Below are 20,680 nucleotides of genomic sequence, written 5' to 3'. Positions count from 1 at the left end.
AAGGTAGAGGGATAAAGAGGTGCAACAGACAGACACAAGAGAAACTGGAGACAGAAATAATGGGATTTAGTACATACTGAAAAAAATACAAGTGGGGTAGGGGAGCTAGGAGGGATAAGGAGCTGAGAGAAACTTCTCTATTACTTTGATGTATTAGTTATGTTTTTCAACTAATTTGGCATGTGTGATACCATTCAAGTGAAGGCAGTGGGATGTATGAGCCCAGAGCTCAAGAAAAGGTCCAGACTATAGACGCAGAGTTGAAGTTAAGTCATAGAGGAGTGTGTTAAGAGGGAAAGCCAGTATTCAAGGGATGGGCAGAGGAAGGTGAAAGGAAGGAGTAAAAAGATGAAGCAAGGAGAAAACTAAGAACACGTGGAGTCCAGAACTTCGGTGAGGAGTGAGTTTCAAGGGAAGAATATTTAGCAATGTTCACAGGCAAGATAAGTAGAATGAGGATGAGGTTCTGTTTATATAATGAAGTGTGTGGCCACTGCAGTGGCAGAGGAGAAGTCAGAGCACAGTGAGTAAAGAAGCAAGCAGGAGCTAGGGTAATGGAGACCACAAATATAACCTGCTCTCCCATTAATTCCTTAAACTCAGCTTAGGAGTCCCCGGTCAGAAGCTATAATGTGCAGTAATTTGTTGACCAAAACTGCTGCGGAGCTGGAGGTGTGGGAGCACTTCAGCTCACTTTGGGAAAGTGGCTACATAAGGAAAGCACCTTGATGTGTTGAGTCAGACACATGCGGTTTGGATTCCCAACTTCTTTACAGGCTAAGTACATTGAAGAAGTAACTGAGTCTCCTTAGAACTCTTGTCTTTTCTTTAAAAATAATAATAATCCATTCACCCACCAACAGACATACTTCACAAAATTATAATTAAGAGATATCATGTTTATAAAATGCTTATCCCATAGTCAAGGTTATATTTACTGAATACCTTTCACTGTTATATTTATTATTATAGATATTAGCAAACCAAGAAATTCTTCGCCTGCCGCAATCTACAAAATCAATAAGGACTCTTGGCAAGGTCTCTTGGGCACTTCCCACGAGAGAGCATGCGCCAGTGGCAAGTTTTCCTGAGATGTCTTCATTCCCTTTACACTACCATTTCAAAATCAATTCAAGTCTACAGATTTAGCTTCTAACCAAAATCTTTTTATGAACAATTCCTGGATGAACCATTTGCAGAGCAGCCAAGAGAAAGGAACAGTTGCCTTTTAAGATAAAAATACAATTTCTTCATTTGAAAAAAAAAATAAACCCTTTACATTCAAATAACTCAAAGAAGGCATGTAAGTAACTCCTACCTTTTGTGTAACTTCTCTACTTTATTTAAATAGCCAATCCAGGATCCTGTAGTGGGCTGACCCCAAGGTGGTCATCCCTACCCTCATTCTTGCCTCCTAATGTTCATACCTTTGTGTGATCCCCTCCTCTTCATTATGGCTGGGACTTGTGATGTGCTTCTAACCGGTAGAGTATGTCAAAGGTGATGGAATGTCACACTCATCATGACATTACATAATACAAGATTCCTTTGCCAGCAGTTTCTCCTTGCTAACTTGATGTAGTAAGCAACCACACTGAGGAAGCCCATGTAGCAAAGAACCAGGAATGGCCTCTATGAGCTATAGGCAGCCTCCAACCAACAGCCAGCATAAAGCTGGGGTCTTCAGTTCTATATCCAGGAAACTAATTCTGTCAATGTCCTAAGAAACTTGGAAGTAGATTTTTCTCCAGTCCAACCTCCAATTGAGAATGCAAGCTAACTGATATTTTGAGCTTTGGGAGACACTGAGCAGAGGACCCAGCTAACTTAGGCCTGGATTCCTAACCCATAGACACTGAAATAATAACAGTTTGTCATTTTAAGCCACTAAGTTTGTGAAAATTTATTATGTAGCAATGGATAACTAATACATATCCCATACCATTAATTGGGCAATTAAGTGCCTCTAAAAGAGGTGAGTTAGAGGAGCGTCTGGTGACTCAGTTGGTTAAGCATCGACTCTGGATTTCACCTCAGGTCATGATGTCAGGGTTGTGAGATTAAGCCTCACATCAGGCTCCACAGTGGGCATGGGGCCTGCTTAGGATTCTCTCTCTCCCTCTGCTCCTCCTACACTCTAAAATAGATAGAAAGAGAGAGAGAGACAAAAGGGTGAGTTAGGAAGATTTTCTAACATCCAGGAGAGGAGCCATGATATAAATCAGAAGTATCATGAAAAATTGTTTTTCCTGACTTGAAGCAGACGTGCATCCCTAAGCACTGAGAAGCAGGTGTTCATAGCACCTGTGGTGACATAAGGCATATGTGGTGACACAAGGAATCTAGATTCATCCTTGGAACAGGCTTGTAATCAGCGTATGATGTACAGACAGTAGAAAGATCCATGAAAGACACTGACTCCTCTGACAGAGTTCTTGGTTTTTTTGTTTATTTGTGTTCTGTATGGATAAATGTTTTTGTGATTTGTCCCACATAAGCGACCACCTGGACCTGCATGTACACAGGTAGGCTAAAGAATGGTGTTTTTGAGACTTATCCTGTGTGAATAACCTTGGGAGCCTGGTTGTTTGAAATATATTATCCAGCCTCCAGGCCAGAACTAACTCTTCTGTTTTGGGTACCAAGAGCTACAAATCTTATCTCCCATCCCCTCCTGACCCATGCTGGGCTGGACCCTGAGAATAGAATCTGGGAGGGGAGGCAGACACACACTGCTCAGGCTCCTTAAAAATATAAACATGATAACATGGAAATGCTCTTTCTCCAAGTTGCGCATAGGCAAACAAATGTTTAATCTCAAGCCCTGTTATTTGCCCTATAATATGGCCCTTATGGAGGTGGCCATTTGGAAGTCTCATCTGAGGGGAGGGGGCTCTGCCCAGGCCTCTCTATCAGAACTCTAGCCTGGCCGTCCCATGGGGCTTCCCCAGAGGATGAGATTGGGCATGGTAAGTGTCTGATTTGATGTAACTTTGTCTTATTCTCTTTCATTGCCTACTATTACCTTCATATATGTGTAGATTCCTTTTTTCTTCTGTTTCTATTAGGCTTCTATAGTAATAATAAAGTTTTCTTTCCTTTTTAAAACTGAAATACAGCTGTTGCGAATTGTTTGTTCAGAGCAGTTTGGCCACCCAACATCTGTTCCTCCAGCTTCTGAAATTCTGATCTTCTTCTGGTAAACCACGTTCTCCCCATAATCAAGACCATTTTTCTGATAAAGCCTATCTCTACCAAGTCCAGGGGTGACATGTGACATAGGTCTGTCCAAACAGAGCATCACAGATTTCTAAGTGATCGCTAAGGTTGGACATATAATTCAAGCCAAGCCAAGCCAACCAAATAAAAACCAATTAGTGCTAACCCTGGAATTATTTTTTCAAGTTGCCAGAAATTGGCATTTCTCTTTCTACTGGATTATAACCTAAGAAGATATAAACCTAGAGCTTCTGGCAACCATCTCACTAGACACGGAGCCAAAGAATGGAGCCAGCTCTGAAGGAAGCAGAGAAAAGACTGGAGATAGGGAAAGAAAAACGAGGTACCAAAGATTAACATTTGAACTTGCGGAGAGAACTCAGGAAACCAGGTTTACTCCCAGATTTATCAATTACTTGAGTTCACTCCCTCTTTTTCTTTGCTTATAAGAAATAGAGAAATTCCCAGCATAACTCGAATTTGGTTCAATTATGAAAATAGCATGGCTTCTGGGACACAAGCAGTATTGCCTCGTTCCCATTTTATGGTTCCAAGGATGTTCAGCCTTGCAAAGGGAAGTATCAAGAATCAGAAACAGTGGTTTATATACAAACTAATCTAGCACAGGTTCACATAAAAATACTTGTGTGTCATTATGGGTCTAAATGCAGGAAAAACGTTTTCCAACTTTCCATACATAAGTTTAGCAGGGGCTACTTTTTATAGTATCAAAACAGAATAAAACCCAGAAAAACCTGAAGTTCTAATTTGGCTTTGAAATAGGCTCTGACAATACAGCCTAAGAAGGTAATTGCTCGCTTCTTGAAGAGGTCATAGTACATAAAATACAGCACTACCTATATAAAATATAGAACCACCTATATAAGATACTGGTCATTCTATATAAAATATAAGACCATTCTATATAAAATACCACTCACATGATTTATTTTTATCCCCTTAAATAGCTTTATTTTCCTACATGGCACTTATTACCTAATATGTTACCTTTCTTTGCATGGTGAATATCAAATATGGGAAAGACTTAGATGCTCATTTTACCAGTTCACATCACTTCTAGGAAGTCTTAGTTCACATGCACATTCTAGCTCTTCCATGATTAATATGGTCTACTTTAAGACCTATACAACTGCTCGGGCAACACTTTAATGACTATATTGGTCAAGGCCTAGTCAGGCAAACAAAAACCACAATAGGTATTTCAATAGTGGATATTTAATATAGAGAATTGGTTCTACAGCTATTAGGTATTGAATGAATAGAAAGAAGAACATGGAAATAGCTCAAGAGATTATAACTTCAGGAAGTAGCTACCACCCCTGAAGCTACAGAAACAAAGGGAAGTAGACAAGGTTATTGAAACTAGAAGCTCAGAGATAAGACCCAAGGATATGAGACTCCAACATCAGCTCTAACACTACCTGCATGCTGCTGGTAATTCAGGATCTAAGAAGAGGAACTCCACAGAGTTTGGGCTCTGGGGAGGGAACATTGCCTGGACAGGGCTGTCACCCCTGAGCAGGGTGCCATGAAGCTGGTTCTGGAATGTTGGAAGAAGGTAGAAACTAGAACCCAAACTGCTGGCAGCAGTGTTAAGGGCTCTTCTGGGGTGTCAGTAACAAGAAAAATTAGAAAAAGTGGGAAAAAGCAAGTCCTTTCTCCCTTCCTCCCATTCCAGTATCCCTCCACCCTCTTTTCGGCACAACATAGGAGAATACCCCTGGTCAATGAGAACTGTAGTTTGCAGAATTCCAGCCCCAACATCCAAAGCAGGACATAGCAGAATAGATTTGAGCATAGAGACAACATCTTAAGACAAACACAGATCCTAATGTATTTCTCCAATTTTATTTTCTTAGGAGAAAAGCCAAATTTTAAATGAAATGTAATGGTGGTTGACTCCTGACTATATTATTATATTAGCTTTTTCTTGTAAACCTTGTAGACTTTAGGGTATCACAGAGGAACTTCAGGTGGTCCATGAACCCATGAAATTTCACTGTAAAAATGTTTTGATATACCATATGTATGTTTTTTGAATAAGGTGGTTCATAACTTTTGTTAAAGTTTCAAAGGAACCTGATAGCCCCCTAAACTTTGGCATCACTGCGCATGTTCTCATTCAGTGTTTAAACTTGCTATGGAAAACACACACAACTCTTAGGTTCTTTTAGTGGCTTCAGCACACTGTTGGTTATGACTCTCTTGGTTACAGAACCAATCTGAATCATCTCAAGAAAAAGTTGGGGAGGACCAAAAAATCTATTCAAAAGAACTCAACCCTGGAAGAAGCACCTAGTTAAAGGAAGGGGCCCAAAATAGCACTGTCTCCTTCATAAATGCCATCTAAAGAAACTCCAGTATATGTGCTCAAAGATATATTTACATTGCAGGAATATTCATAACTGAAAATGTGGACATAAATTAGATGTCTGAAAGAATGGATAAATTATGATGAATCACTGATTTCTACTCCAGAAACCAATATTGCACTGGAGGTTAACTAGAAAAAATTTTTAAATGGATTAAATTAGATCAACATATGAATAGACAAATGCTATATTATTTAATATAGTGGACTACCATATATAAAATATGGTTAAAGTTAAACCAAATTTCCATGTGTCTGAATAACTCAAAAGCATAGCATTGAGTGGGAAGTAAAAACAAGTTGTAGAATAACATGCTTAATATCATATAGTTTGTACCACTTAAAACATGCAAAATTATGTTGTGTAAAATTTACAAATACAAATACTTGCAACAAAGGAATAAAAATGCACTGGGAGGGGCATCTGGGTGGCTCAGGGGGTTAAAGCCTCTGCTTTTGGCTCAAGTCATGATCCCAGGGTCCTGGGATGGAGCCCCTCATCTGGCTCTCTGCTCAGCAGGGAGCCTGCTTCCTTTCCTCTCTCTCTGCCTGCCTCTCTGCCTACTTGTGATCTCTGTCTGTTAAATAAATAAATAAAATCTTGGGGCACCTGGGTGGCTCAGTGGGTTAAGCCTCTGCCTTCAGCTCAGGTCATGATCCCAAGGTCCTGGGATCGAGTCCCGCATTGGGCTCTCTGCTCAGCAGGGAGCCTGCTTCCTCCTCTCTCTGCCTGCTTCTCTGCTTACTTGTGATCTCTGTCTGTCCAATGAATAAATAAAATATTAAAAAAAAATAAAAATAAAAATAAAATCTTAAAAAAAAAAAAAACTGCACTGGGACCCTTACCCCAAATTTAGATTTGTTTTACTCCTAGTGAAGAGAGAAGAGAAAGAAAACAAAGAGGAGTTCACAGGACATTCTAATTATATTGGTCTTAGATGACTTCTTTAAAGAAAAATCTGAGTTCAATATGACAAAACCTTACGATGTGGCCAAGTTAAGTGGTGGATTTGTGGGTGTTTATTATATCATGCTATATTTTTCTGTGTTTTGAAATGTTTCATAAATTTAAAAACTAGGAAATGTAAGGGACACTAAAACTCCATTAGCAGTGGCGTAAACCACCCCCTGAGCATAATTAACAGGAGCACAAAGGGAAGAAGAACTCATCATCACAAATCAGAAACCCCAGTATACGGCTCCTTTTCAGAAACAGGATCCTCTCTCCTCAGAGGTGGATATCTGACAAGAGTACAGGGAGAGAGAGAAGGGAGGTTTACCAAAGAATGGAGAAGAGAAGAGGGAAAGAAGACAGTATCTCTACGGCATTTTGAAAGATGAAAAAAACACACCAACACACAGATAAAAATCTCCCTCTGTAAGAAGGTCAAGACAGTAAATGAAGAAAAGGTCTTATTAAGTTTATAGTTCCTACCTGGCTCTTGCTTTCTCCCAGTTAGGCTAGATAATTGCAAAAGATTCACCTGGTTCTATTACTGTCTCAGTCTCAGGCAAAGGAAGATTCCTGAGTTTTTCTTATTACTGAACATTTTTATTATCAATTAATTCCATTATTAAGGAGAAATTTCTGGGAATGCTTCTGTGGCTCAGTTGTTTGGAGGTCCGTCCCTTGGTTTCAGCTTAGGCCCTGATCTCAGGGTCCTGATACTGAGCCCTGCATTGGGCTCCCTGCTCAGAGGGGAGTCCCCAAGATTTTCTCCCTCCGTCCCTCCCCAACTGCTTGTGTGCACACATGATTTCTCTCTCTCTCTCTCTCTCAATCAAATAAATAAATAAGTATTTTTAAAAAGAGAAATTTCGGGTGTCTTGGGAATTAGAAAAATGGAACTTAAGCTTATTTGTAGTATAATTTACCTCTAATCCCTCTAATCCACTCCTAATGATGGGTAGAATGGGAAAACAGAAAACAGATTTATTTCCTCATTTTAAACCTGTCCTTAAAAGTGTTCAAGTATTCTATTATAATAACATAAGAAATAAAAGTAAAAATTAAATCCACATTTTGACCATTTGTATATGTTCTAACTTCTGTCCATATAGGATTTTGTTACATGCCAAAAATTTCCTTTAAAAATTACATAAAAATTGCAAAATAACATGGCAAAAAAAAATCCTTGCCTTCAATGTCAAGCCTCTGAAAACTGTCAACTCCTCGCATGTTCATCAACGCCTATTTTTTTCTAAAATATGCAAGTCAACATAGCAAGAAAATAAACTTCAAAAAGTTTTTAGAAAACAAATTCTGAAGATATTGCAGAATACTAAATTTTTTCATGGACAGTTCTAGATAACCAAGGAATATGGCGGCATATGCTATCAAATGAAGTCCTAATGAATGAAGACCAATTCAATTAGAGATTGGTGTACTTTCAAGAAAGAATTCGTGCAATACAGAAGAAATAAGGGAAAGATGGGATGATGTGCAGTGACTTGTCCTATTGAAAAGAAATGAAGCCTGTATGATTTGTGAATCAATCGCATTATATTGCCTGATACATTTGGTCTCAATTGCCGCAAGCACTCCTAAGAACGTCGGCGGTATAAAATACCTCCCATCCATAAAAGCTTGAGACCAACCAACAACTAATAACACTATACGATTTTCCCTTTCATGTTATATTAGCCTCATAATCTGACTGAAAAGTCAAATTGTATCACCATGATTCCAAAGCCTGCTGTTCTATTTTTTTTTTTTAATTCATCACATCTAGCCAAAGAATGTTTCTAAAGTTCTATATGCCAGGGCACTTGGAACACATTAATTCCATTAGCAGGCTATTTCAGGAAACAGTGAGCATATTTCTTGGAAACAAATACATGTGGTTAAAAAACAGCCTCAAAAAAATTATGAGGTGAAAAACTGAAAACAAAGATGATTTTTAAATGCAATTAGAATTCTTTCCCATCACGTATCAAAGGTGTCATAACTGCTTCTTGACTGAGAAGCTAGTGTTTTGGAGCTGGGTCTTTAAACCAAAAAATCTATCTTGAGATGACACTATAAGGAGTCTATCTGCCTCTTAATCATAGGCAACTGCTAAATGAAGTGTATCTCTTTTCTCTGTTACATTACTATTGGCAACCAGATCCTTAGTAAGTGCCCAGAAATGTTTCCATGGTTACAAAAAGCATTCAGCATCCCTCTTGTTTTGGGCCAATTTAGCTTAAAATCTATTGTGGAGAAAAAATATGGCACATTAAGGAACATAAAATCAAGATACAATGTTATGAAAAGAATTCAAGGTTAAATGGGAAAAGCAGGCTTGACAAGGCTTTTTAAAAAGTGCATATAAATCACTGATTAAAATACTGCCTTTTCCTAGTGTATCTCCAAATACATGTTTTCAATAGACTGCACAGCAGCCACGTACTGCAGCTGCCATGATCCGTTGGTGTAAAAGAAAAAATGAGAACATGATGATAATTCTACCAAGCAGGTAGAATCCCCCCCCCCAAAAAAAAAAAAAACCCAAGTATTCAATAGTCATATAGCTAAGAATCCAGTCCCTTATCCTGGTTTCAAAGGGTTCTCAGGGTAGGCAAATACTTTAAGAAAAGAGGAATAAGAGCTTTTGTTCACTGGTTTTAAGGTATCGGAAGCAAATTAGTGGGCTATATCATATCAGGAAGAAAGACAAAGATGGAGGCTCCCCAGAAGCAACTTAGTAAAACTGCCCCACCTATAAAGCCATGAGTGAATTGGACCAGTGGGACTGTCTCATTCTAGATCTCTGCTGCATTCCCCACTCCCAATGCCACCAACAGCCAGGATGTTAAAAACATTTGTACATCTTCTGGAACATATTAAACAAATCGTATAAACTTTTCAATAATCAGAAGGAGAGGCCCATGGCTTATACTTGTGTATACTTATCCATTCCCTATAGTGCTTTGTACATGGTAGACAGTCAATAAACATTTGATTAAGTGAGAACAACCACTACACAAAACCCCTCATTTTAGAGAAATATTTCTCCCCATAACAATCTATAGATACATATCTCCCTTTACCATTTTCTATTGCTCTTATTTTCACTGTGAAATGGAAAGAAGTAGATTAGATTTAGTCATAATGTTGTTAAGGACTAATTTAAACACTTGCACTTTCAGGAAGATGAAATAGCTGTACTTTTCTCTATTCTTCCCCTGAGTACAACCAAAAATCCTAGACACTATATATGATAAAAAGGTAAGCAGACCAAAAGGTACAGAGAAGTTGGCAGACTGGCCAGGGACCATGAAATTCAAGGAACAATACAGTGGTAAGCTTTCTGGGCTCTTTTGCCACACATACCCCAGAGTGAAGCTGAAGAAACTGGCAATCCAGAAATTCCAACAAACACAGACAACAAAGGCCCTAAGGAAAGCCTACTCTCTTTATGCAAAGGGTCAAGGAAGGGGCAATCTAGCAAAACAGAAAACTCTTGGACAATAAATGTTCTACTCCAGACAAACATAGACAAACAGCACAGAGAAAAACAAACAAATTTTTCTCTATGCCAGCCAAATCCAGATGAGGAGACTAGACTTCCATCCTCACCAAGATGTAATGAGGCACCACAGGCCCCTACCAGAGGATGCCAGAGAAGGCAAAGTGGGGATCCAGGACTTTCATTTTTGATAGACAATAACGGGCATCCTCCACTTCTGCAGTGTTAGAATAGGCCACACAAGAAACCTGGACCCCCACCTGAAAGTACTGAGACATTCCTCCCCCTCCCAACTTGGATGGTATCAGAGGAGCTCTAGTGAAGACAGAACTTTCACCATCACCTAACAGTAATAAGGCTACCCTCAACTCAGTGTTAGTGGAAACCACATGGAAAGATAGAACATTAATGAGGACCATCCTTTCAAGAAGGAAACCTGGACTTCTGCTTCCATTGTAATAAGCCAATGCACTATTGCTCTGTCAGAGCCCTGAGAGAACTCTAACAGAGTCTCTGAGATGCCTTTTGGATGACAACTATTTCTCTATTTTCATATTGTTTCAGACACTATATCTTCTTATAAATTACTACAGTAGCTCCCTAACATAAATTCTTTCTCCCAAATTAGCTTCCAAACTGATGCTAGAGTTATCCTAAAACAAGGCTCCATTGGTGTAACTCAGGCTTATGATATTTTTGAGATTCCAACTGCTTACAAAATAAAAGCTAAATCCTTACCACAGAAAAACAAAGACTTTCCCATTTTCAACCTAAGATCTGTCTCATTTTCCATCCCTGAAAATGTTGGACTCGTCCACGTATCTGCTGTGTTCATGCCATTTTCTCCAAAAGGAATGCCTTTCTCCCTCCATTCACTGTTAAATTCTGACTCGTGCTCAGAGTTTGCAGTCCTACATCATCTGCTTTGTGGAACCTTTTGGGATCATCTCTGGCAAAACCATCTCAGAAGTTACCATATACATAACTGTTGTAACTTTATATAAATTTTATAGGACTTATTACATATAACTATCTCTCTGGACCTATGGAGCTCATTACAAGAAAACTAATATCTTGTTTTTACATTTATATCCCAGATCAAACTTGCTACCCAATTAATGAGAATGTCCAATTTAATTTTAGAGTACAGTGTTAAGTGTGTAAGATTGAAGTTCTGGCTTCCACTTAGAATGTAAAACATTGGAAATAATATTTCCACTCTTTAAAGAACAAAAATAAAGTTTAGGTAATTTGTAAAATGACACATTCTCTTAAACTCATCAGAAACCTGAGGTCATAATGCAACCAACAAATCCAAAAACTAAAAAAAAGAAAAAAAGAAAAGAAAACTTCTTTCAAAGGGATAAAAAAGGACTTAGCTTGCTTGCTAGGGGCAGATGATGGATTTATACGAGACATTAAGAACAATTAAGTTAATATTTTCAAAAAATTTCTAAAGGTCAAGTATGGACGAGCACAAGAGTACAAAACCCAAAGGAGTCACAAATCCAAGGAAAATTGAAGCCCACTTAGAAGCTCTTCTCCACAAAACTCACCTGGTACCCTCAAGAAAGACTAGGGGCAGGGAAAGAGTGACGAAAGTTTCTCTCATAGTATAGTCTACATAAGGGGAAGAACAGATGGCTTAGGAAATGTAAGAAGTCTCACTAAGATTCCTCTATTCTATTCCCATTATGGAACAAAAGCTATAAGTCACTAAGAGGGCAGCCAAGTTTTTTCACCCCTAGACTACAGATAAAGATACATTAAGGTGAGTGAACAAAACAAAATAAAAGCTTCCACCTCTGGGGGAAGGACAGAAAGAAGTCTTGGGGTCATACCATTGTGGGGAGGGCAGGATTATTGAGCAGGCCCTAACCCTAGTACATAGGGACATAAGACCTGCCTAAAAGAGGCTGCTCTCTAACAGCAGAAAACAGAAACTTCCAACACAACCACACCACATTAGCAAATACCAAGTAATAGATACAGAGCTGGGCCCTTCCAGGAAAGGGACAAAAGCCTAAAAAGAGAAACTTTTTGAGGTACAGACAAAAAGAGGAGATTCAAAGTTGAAGATGGAGCAGATTTTGACAAAACTCTGTAAAAAACAGGCCTCTACACCAAACACAATGTAATAACTGAAAAATTTGAAGTCTATACAGCACTGAGATTAATATAACAACAAAGCCCAAACCCAGATCAAATTCTGAATAAATTACCTCAACTTTCTCCCAGCTTTAGGAAAGGCTAACCTATTTCCAGACAGAAATACTATTTACATTGCCTACCTATCATGTTTGATTTTGGTCAAAAATTATAAGACAAGAAACAAAAACAGAAAGGAAAAATACACTGTCAATAGACAAAGCAATCAAAAAAGCCAAACTCAGAGATGACTCAGATGTTGGAATTGTCAGATGGGAAATTTAAAATAACTATAATCAATATGTTCAAAGCCATAGTGAGAAAAGGGGGAAACATACATAAGCTCATATGAAATTTCAGCAAAGAAGAATGAAATTATTTTTTAAAAGTCAAGTCAAAATGCCAGAAATAAAAAATATGTAGCAGAGATGAAGAATGATTTCAGTGGACTTATCATCAGCCGGATACATAGAAAATATTAGTAAACTTGAAGAATATATGACATTAGATTGTGCTACCTATACTGAAAGGTAAAAAAGAATGAAGGAAAAAGAACACTCAAGAGCTTTGGAATGATATCAAATGGTCTAATATTTGTATAACTGGAATATTAGAGAGATGAGCAAAAGAGAATATATTAGAAGCAATATTTGAAGAGATGGTTGCAAAGAACTTTCCAGAAGTAATGAAACTCATTAAACCACAGATGCAAGAATGTCAGAGAACACGAAGAAAAATGAATACCAGAACACACACGTACACACGCACACACACACACACCCTCCTACATACAGCTGCTAGAAACCACAAATAAACACAAAATCTTGAATATATCTACTAGAAAAAAGACACATTACATGCAGGAGAATAAAAGTAAGAATTAGAAAATACCTCTCATATGAAAACTATGCAAGCCATAAGACAGTGAAATGGCAACCTTAAAGTGCCGGGGGGGAAAATGTGTCAACTCAGAATTACATACCTTGCTAAAATAGATTAAAAATAAATATTTTTTCAGACAAATAACTAAGATAACTCATTAGCAGCATATATGCATAGACCAAAGAGTTTCATAATTAGTTTCATAATTTAGCTCATGAATGAGCTAAATATAATTCTTTTTTCATTTTAATCATTTAGAAAGACAACCAACTGTCTCTAGCAAAACAGTATCAATGTATTGAGTATATGTTTTATGTATAAAGGTAAAATATATCACAATAAAATGAAGGACATGAAGGAGGAATTGGGAATACACTGTTGTAGCATCACCAAACTATACATAAAGCAGTAAAATATTATCTCAAGGAAGACTGCAATTAAGAATATATGTTGCAAATCCTAGGATGACCATTTAACATTTTTTTAAAACAGATAAACTTTTTTTTAATTAATTTTTTATTTTTTATAAACATATATTTTTATCCCCAGGGCCATTTGCGACAACATGGATAAACTTTTTTTTTTTTAAGATTTTTATTTATTTATTTGACAGACAGAGATAACAAGTAGGCAGAGAGGCAGGCAGAGAGAGAGAGAGGAGGAAGCAGACTCCCCGCTGAGCAGAGAGCCCAATGCAGGACTCGATCCCAGGACCCTGAGATCATGACCTGAGCCGAAGGCAGCGGCTTAACCCACTGAGTCACCCAGGCACCCAAAACAGATAAACTTTTTAATTAAAAAAAAGAGATAAATAATGAGCCCAGAGTAGAGATGAAATGGAATCTTAAAAATAAGTCAAAAGAAGACATGAAAAAATAAGATAAAAGAGACAAAGAATAGATTGAAAAAATAAGAAATAATCTTACAAGATATTTTAATTCAACAATATCAATAATTACATTAAATATAAAGTCAAGACCAATTAAGAGTGAAAATTTCTCAGACTTGATTAAAAAAAAAAAGACCCAATTTTATGCCACGTATAAGAATCTCAATATAAATATAAAGACAAATTTGAAGTTAATGAATAGGGGCACCTAGGTGGTTCAGTTGGCTAAGTATCTGCCTTTGGCTTACATCTTGCTCTTGGGATCCTGGGATTGAGCCCCATGTCAGCCTCCCTGCTCAGAGGGGTGTCTGCTTCCCCCTCTCCCCTCCCCAATCTGGTTGTGTTCTCAGTCTCTCTCAAATAAATAAATAAAAATTTTAAAAATTTTTAAATAAAGTTAATGAATAGAAAAGAATATAACATGCCAACACTAATCAAAAGAAATCTGGAGTAGCCATATTAATATCAAAATAGACATTATGGATTAAAAAATGTATATAGCATAATGAGCAGGAGGTCAATTCATCAAGGAGACACATATTGCTAATATGGGTATGGAATTAAGAGCAGGGCTTCAAACTACATGAAGCAAAAACTGATAGAACTAGAAAGAGAAATAATCAAATCCACAAGAAGAATTAGAGACTGCAATACTTTTCTCTCAGTAATCAACAGAACAAAATCAGTTGGTAAAATTAGTAGTTAAAATAAGTATATAAAAAATCTGAAAAAACAACCTCAAAAAACTTGATGTAATTTATAGAACACTGTGCCGAACAAGAGCAAAATACAGTCTTTTTCAAGTACACAGGAAATATCCAACAAGTCAGAACATATGCACAATGATAAAACAAAACAATTAAAAAAAACCAAAATCATATAAAATATGTGTTTAGACCATAACTGGACTAAGCTAGAAATTGGTTAAAGTTATCTAAAATAGTCCCAATATTTGTAACATAACTAACATACTTTTAAATAAACCATGCATCAAAGACAAAGTAAAAAGAAAACTAGTTTTTAATAGAATGACAACAGATAAAAGTCAATGATATTTTTACACACTAGCAAGGAGCAGTTTCAAATTCAAAGTTTTAAAAGTACTATTTACAATAGAATCCAAAAAAAGGGAACTATTTAGATATAAATCGAACATAATATCTATGAGACCTTTATGCTAGAAACTACAAAACAAAACACACAGACAAAATCCAAGTACTAAATAAAGCAATATACCATGTTCATGAATTGAAAAACAAACATTATTAACATGTCATTCTTTCCAAATTGATCTATGGATTCAATATAATTCCAATCAAATTCCCAGCATAATTTTTTAATCAAAAGCTTATTCTAACGCTTATAGAAAAGTGAATAAATTAGAAGAGTCAAAAGAATTTTTTTAATAATAAAGTTGTGGGGCTCACCCTACTTGATTTCAAGAACTATTATACAGCTATAAGAATCAAGACAGTGTGATACTGAAGAATACAAATATAGATTAACAGAAAAATACAGAGTCTAGCAATAAACCACACATACATAGATAATGTATATCTGACAAAGATACCAAATCACATAATGGAAAAACGGTAGTAATTTCTACCAAATGAGGTAGGAAAAGATTGAACATGGATATTGAGGGTGGGAGGGAAACACCTTACATCATATAAAAAAATTACCTCAAAATGGATCAAAATGGATACCAAAATGGATAACCCTAAATGTAAAATCTGTGACTCTAAAATTTCTAGAATCAAACAAGAAAAAATTTTTGTGATCCCAGGCTATATGAATGTTTCTTAGATATGATAACAAAAGTATAATTCTTTTAAAAAATTGATGAGTTGGATTTTGTGTAATTAATAATCTGTTTTTTGAGAGACACTGTTAAAAGAATGAAAAGACAAGCCACAAAACTAGAAGAAAATATTTTCAAATCATAGACCAATAGAAAAGATCACAGAAAAGTAACTCATACTCAGAATAGAAACGTAACTTTCAAATCTCAAAAATTAAAAAAACGATTCAATAAAAGTGGGCAAAAGACTTGAAGACTTCACTAAAGAAACTACACAGATGATAAATAACTATGTGAAACGATGCCCAATGCCATTAATTATGAGGGAAATGCAAATTAAAATCAAAACAAGAGGTTAAAACCTATGAAAGCCCTGAGATTTTACTTTACTTGCAGAGCAACAAGTTAGCCTGCTACTGTGTTATGGATGTTGGTGGAAGATGAAAGACTTCTGGTCAGAGACAAAGGACAGTTATTCCAGCACAACATACAATGTGAACACCACATTCACATCAGTCCCCACTTTCCATAGTTGGGGATGATGCAGAGGCAGACACAGATAGATGCTGTGCATGCAGTGGGTTTATGGCACAGCCAAGGAACGCCAAGCTTGCAAAATCCCTTATCATTTGCAAGCAAATCTGCCTAAGCTTCACCCTGAAGAGACATTATCTTTATTAGACTGAGTGGCAAACACATCTTCTCTCTACTCTGAAGAGAGATGCTATCTCTATCTTCCAAGTTTCTCTGTCATACAAACATCCTTGAAAACATCATCCAAAATAAAAGGCTGTTTGTGGCTTTGCTCATAAGACATACAAAAATGCAAAAGCCCAATGGAGAGTTATCTCCCGACATGAGCTTTCATTACACACCTATGAGAATGGCTTTAAAAAAAAATTTATTTTAAAAAAAAGCTTCTAATTTCCTTGATGTGTTTTACTGTATCTCTACTTTCTATCTCATTGATCTCTGTTCTAATCTTGATTATTTCCCTTCTTGTATGTGAGGTTGGCTTAATTTGTTGTTGATTCTCCAGTTCTCTAAGGTGTAAAGAGAGCTGGTAACACTGTGGAGATTCCTTAAGAAATTGAAAATAGAGCTACCTTATGACCTTGCAATTGCACTACTGGGTATTTACCCCAAAGATACAGCTGTAGTGAAAAGAAGGACCATCTGTACCCCAATATTCATAGCAGCAATGGCCATAGTTGCCAAACTGTGGAAAGAATCAAGATTCCCTTCAACAGACAAATGGATAAAGAAGATGTGGTCCATATACACTGTGAAGTATAATGCCTCCATCAGAAAGGACGAATACCCAACTTTTGTAGCAACATGGACGGGACTGGAAGAGATTGTGCTGAGTGAAACAAGTCAAGCAGAGAGAGTCAATTATCATATGGTTTCACTTACTTGTGGATCATAAGGAATAACATGGAGGACATGGGGAGATGGAGAGGAGAAGTGAGTTGGGGGAAACTGGACAGGGAGACAAATCTTGAGAGCCTGTGGACTGTACTCTGAGAAACAAACTGAGGGTTTTGGAGGCAACGGAGGGGTGAGGGGGTGGGTGAGTCTGGTGGTGGGTATTAAAGAGGGCATGTATTGCATGGAGCACTGGGTGTGGTGCATAAACAATGAATTTTGGAACATTAAAATAAATTAAATTTTTAAAAATTTGTAATAACATTAATGCAAAGTGCTGATGAGGATATGAATGACCAAAAATCTCATACATTACTCTGAGGAATGCAAAATGGTTCTTCAGAAAACTTTCTTTTAATAAAATTATACCTATACCTCCCATATGACCCAACAGTCCCACTCCATGTATTTACTAGTTGAAGTGAAAACTTACATTTACACCGAAGCCTGTTTTGCAAATGTTTATAGCAGCTTTATTTACATTGCTAAAACACAGAAACAACCCAAGTATTCCTCAACTGATGAACGGATCAACAAACTATGGTACATTCATGCCACGGAATACTACTCAGCAATTAAAACAAAACAAAACAGTGAACTACTGAAACACACAGCAACATGGATAAATCTTAAATGCATTACTGTAAGTGCATTATAAAAGAAGCCAGACTCAAAAGGCTACCATCTGCGTATTTCCATTTATATAGCATTCCGGAAAAGACAAAATGATAGAGAGAAAATATACCAGCAATTGCGAGGAGCTGGAGGTAGAGAAGAGAAATGAGTACAAAGGGACCTGGGGGAGTTTTTTGAGGTGACAGAACTATTTATACCTCAATCGTGGCAATGGTTACAAGACTGTGTTAAAACTCACAGAACTGTATACTAACGGGAATGAATTTTATCACACGTAAATTATACCTTGAAAATGGGGGAGAAAAAAAGAGAAAGAATATGTAAAAATTATAGAATAAGACACCCTGAGCTGTGCCTTTTTCTAAATATGGATCTTGGGAATATTCTCAAACATTCTAAGCATCAGTCTTCTCAACTGTGAGGTGAGAAGAATAGTAGTATCTGCCTCTTAGAGTTGTTAGCTTTCTTTGTTGCTGTTTTGTCATTAATTATTATTTGGTGTACTGCTATATACCAAATATTGTGCTTGATGTTAAGGTTACAAAAATTAATCTATGGTACGGCCCCTGACTTCCAAGAGGCTACAATCTAGTGAATAAACTTCCCCTGAATAAACAAATGAACACAGTTGTTTTACGGTCATTGGATTAGCACAACAATTTAAAAAATTTTTTAAACCCAGTATTAAGAAAATATTAAACCAATTTCATGTAACTAATTTTAGATATAGTTCAACTTTAGCAAGAATTTTCTAAAATAGGCATAAAAATTTCAAGTCAAATCTAAGAAATCCTATTGGTTGCCCAGATATTTCTAGAATTATCTCTACAGATAATTTGTAAAGACTTGAAATTGCATGTATTTATAAGTTTATCCGATTCAGAAAGAATATCAGCCTACCCTGTTTTTACCAATTTATTCTAGCATTTCAACATTAATTTAAATAAGAGTACCAAGAAAGTACTATAAAAAGAAAATGAAATCATGTTGCCTCATTTTCTAAGGCTTCATGTATCTGGATGAAATGTTTCCCTAAAAAGATAAAGCTAAGAGGAATTACTGAAAATGGATGAAGAGGCTGTGAAGTATCCCAGAAAAGTCTGCTCCCTCCAAAAAGAAAAGAATTAATGACTTCAACTTTGTCACATAAAAGATCCAATAATCTTGGTGAGAGATGCATTACAACCACACATCACATACACACATCCATTACCTTTCTTGGTATATCAGCACTTGTGTCCCCTCAACCAAATTCAATGTCCTTGGTTCAGGCTTGAGCATTAGAATCCTAACAAATTCATGCCAGGACATACTACAGCTACTTTTACAGAGTTGATTACATTTTTACTATATTCAAGATATCTGACAGGATAAAGCTCTAAAGACAGTTTGTTTTAAATGTGTCCTTTCCACTCAAGGCTTAAAGAAAATCAAGCTATTCTTATTTCAAAGATTTCCTATCTACTGTCATCTCACATCATGTCTCAGTGAAATACTGTGAAAAGTGTTCTTGGAGTGTTATCAACTAAAAATTTTGCAACAAGTATGGCTTTTTGCACAGGATTTCACACTGAATAATATAGTAACATCTAGAGACTCCTAACCTAGTGAAAAAAAGAGAACATTTTTAAAGATATTTTAAAAAGCATGACATATGCACAAGGGCTTCTCAAACAGAACATGCAGACTTGTTTTCACCATTTTACTTGCTCTGAACAATTGTTCTGAAATATGGGGCCCACAAATGTGGATCTCCCAAAGTTTCGTATGTTGAAAATATTCCCAGGGAGTACATCTCTCAATAAGAAGCTAGTATGTGGAAAGGTATAAGGAGAGAAAAAAAAATAAACTTCATATGATAACTAAAATAAAAATATATATATAATTAATAGAAATGTCCCTTGGAAGAACCCAGAGAAATGATCACTGGCTACCTTACCTTGCTTTTTTCCATTAACATTTTCTAAAATACCAGAGAGCTGGTTGTCAAAGCTGTGTTGAAGGTCACTCCTTTGCTTTTCAAGATGATGTTCTTCCTCAGCAATAGAAGAAAGCACATGTGGTGGCTTTTGCTCATCAAGGGTCTGATTGGGCCACTGGGACATTATGGAACATGAGTCCTTTGCATGTTGCCTAAGTCTGGGGCTTGAACTTTGGGCAGAGTCCTGCAAATCACTATTACAACAGGAGAAATGATCCACTTCAAGAAACAAGGGATTTGCATCCTCTTGACGCCAATCATTTCCTTGTTCTTCATCTTCAAAGTAAGCTTCCTGAATATGAATATCATCTAAGTCCTGGTCTAGCTTGTCACTCAATTTAGAGTCTTGTTTGCTTACGTTAACCAGCGAAGCAGATAGCATATCTCCTGCTTGCTGGAGAGCTTCATAAACCCGAGATATCCAGGAAGAGAGAGGCTGGAAGAAGTTCTGAGCATCCTGAGACGCCATGGCCAAAACCATGGCCAGCTAACTGATGTCTACCAGTCCACTTGTTCAGCTCCTTCAGTACTCTGGACTTAATGTGAGCTACAGAATAAGCATGATGATAAATTAAATTGGAGGTCTCTTAATGGCTGTGAATAGTTCACTCTCAAAACTTCTCAGCTGAAACAGAGGAAAGAGATACTTATACCTATTACAGTAACAACCTCAGACCCATTACCAGATACCTATAATCAATGTCAAACAACAGTCAGGATAAAAAGAGATCACCATTGAAATCTGAAAGTAGCTAAATAAAAATTACTGTGAGAGTCTAAATGTAGATTACTTCAATGCCTATTCACCTGCTCAGGCATGTGCAAAACTTCCATCAGCAGTAATAGGCTCTAT

The 20,680-nt window shown here is 36.8% G+C and overlaps 1 protein-coding gene across 1 annotated transcript in view; it reads right to left on the bottom strand.

Moving 5' to 3' along the window:
• Positions 1-20,447, bottom strand: part of SYT16 (synaptotagmin 16) — a 111,640-nt gene extending 91,193 nt beyond the window's left edge. The window contains exon 1 of the mRNA XM_004738889.3: positions 19,786-20,447. Within this exon, the coding sequence (XP_004738946.1) occupies positions 19,786-20,308 (523 nt within the window). The 5' untranslated portion in view covers positions 20,309-20,447. The remainder of the gene's footprint in view (positions 1-19,785) is intronic.
• Between the last annotated feature and the right edge of the window lie 233 nt (positions 20,448-20,680).

Source organism: Mustela putorius, unplaced genomic scaffold (genome assembly GCF_011764305.1).
Source record: "Mustela putorius furo isolate JIRA1106 unplaced genomic scaffold, ASM1176430v1.1 tig00000129_pilon_pilon_pilon, whole genome shotgun sequence".
Classification (NCBI taxonomy): Eukaryota; Metazoa; Chordata; class Mammalia; order Carnivora; family Mustelidae; genus Mustela; species Mustela putorius.
The sequence above is the reverse complement of the archived record's forward strand: the minus strand, read 5'-3'. Positions and strand labels throughout refer to the sequence as shown.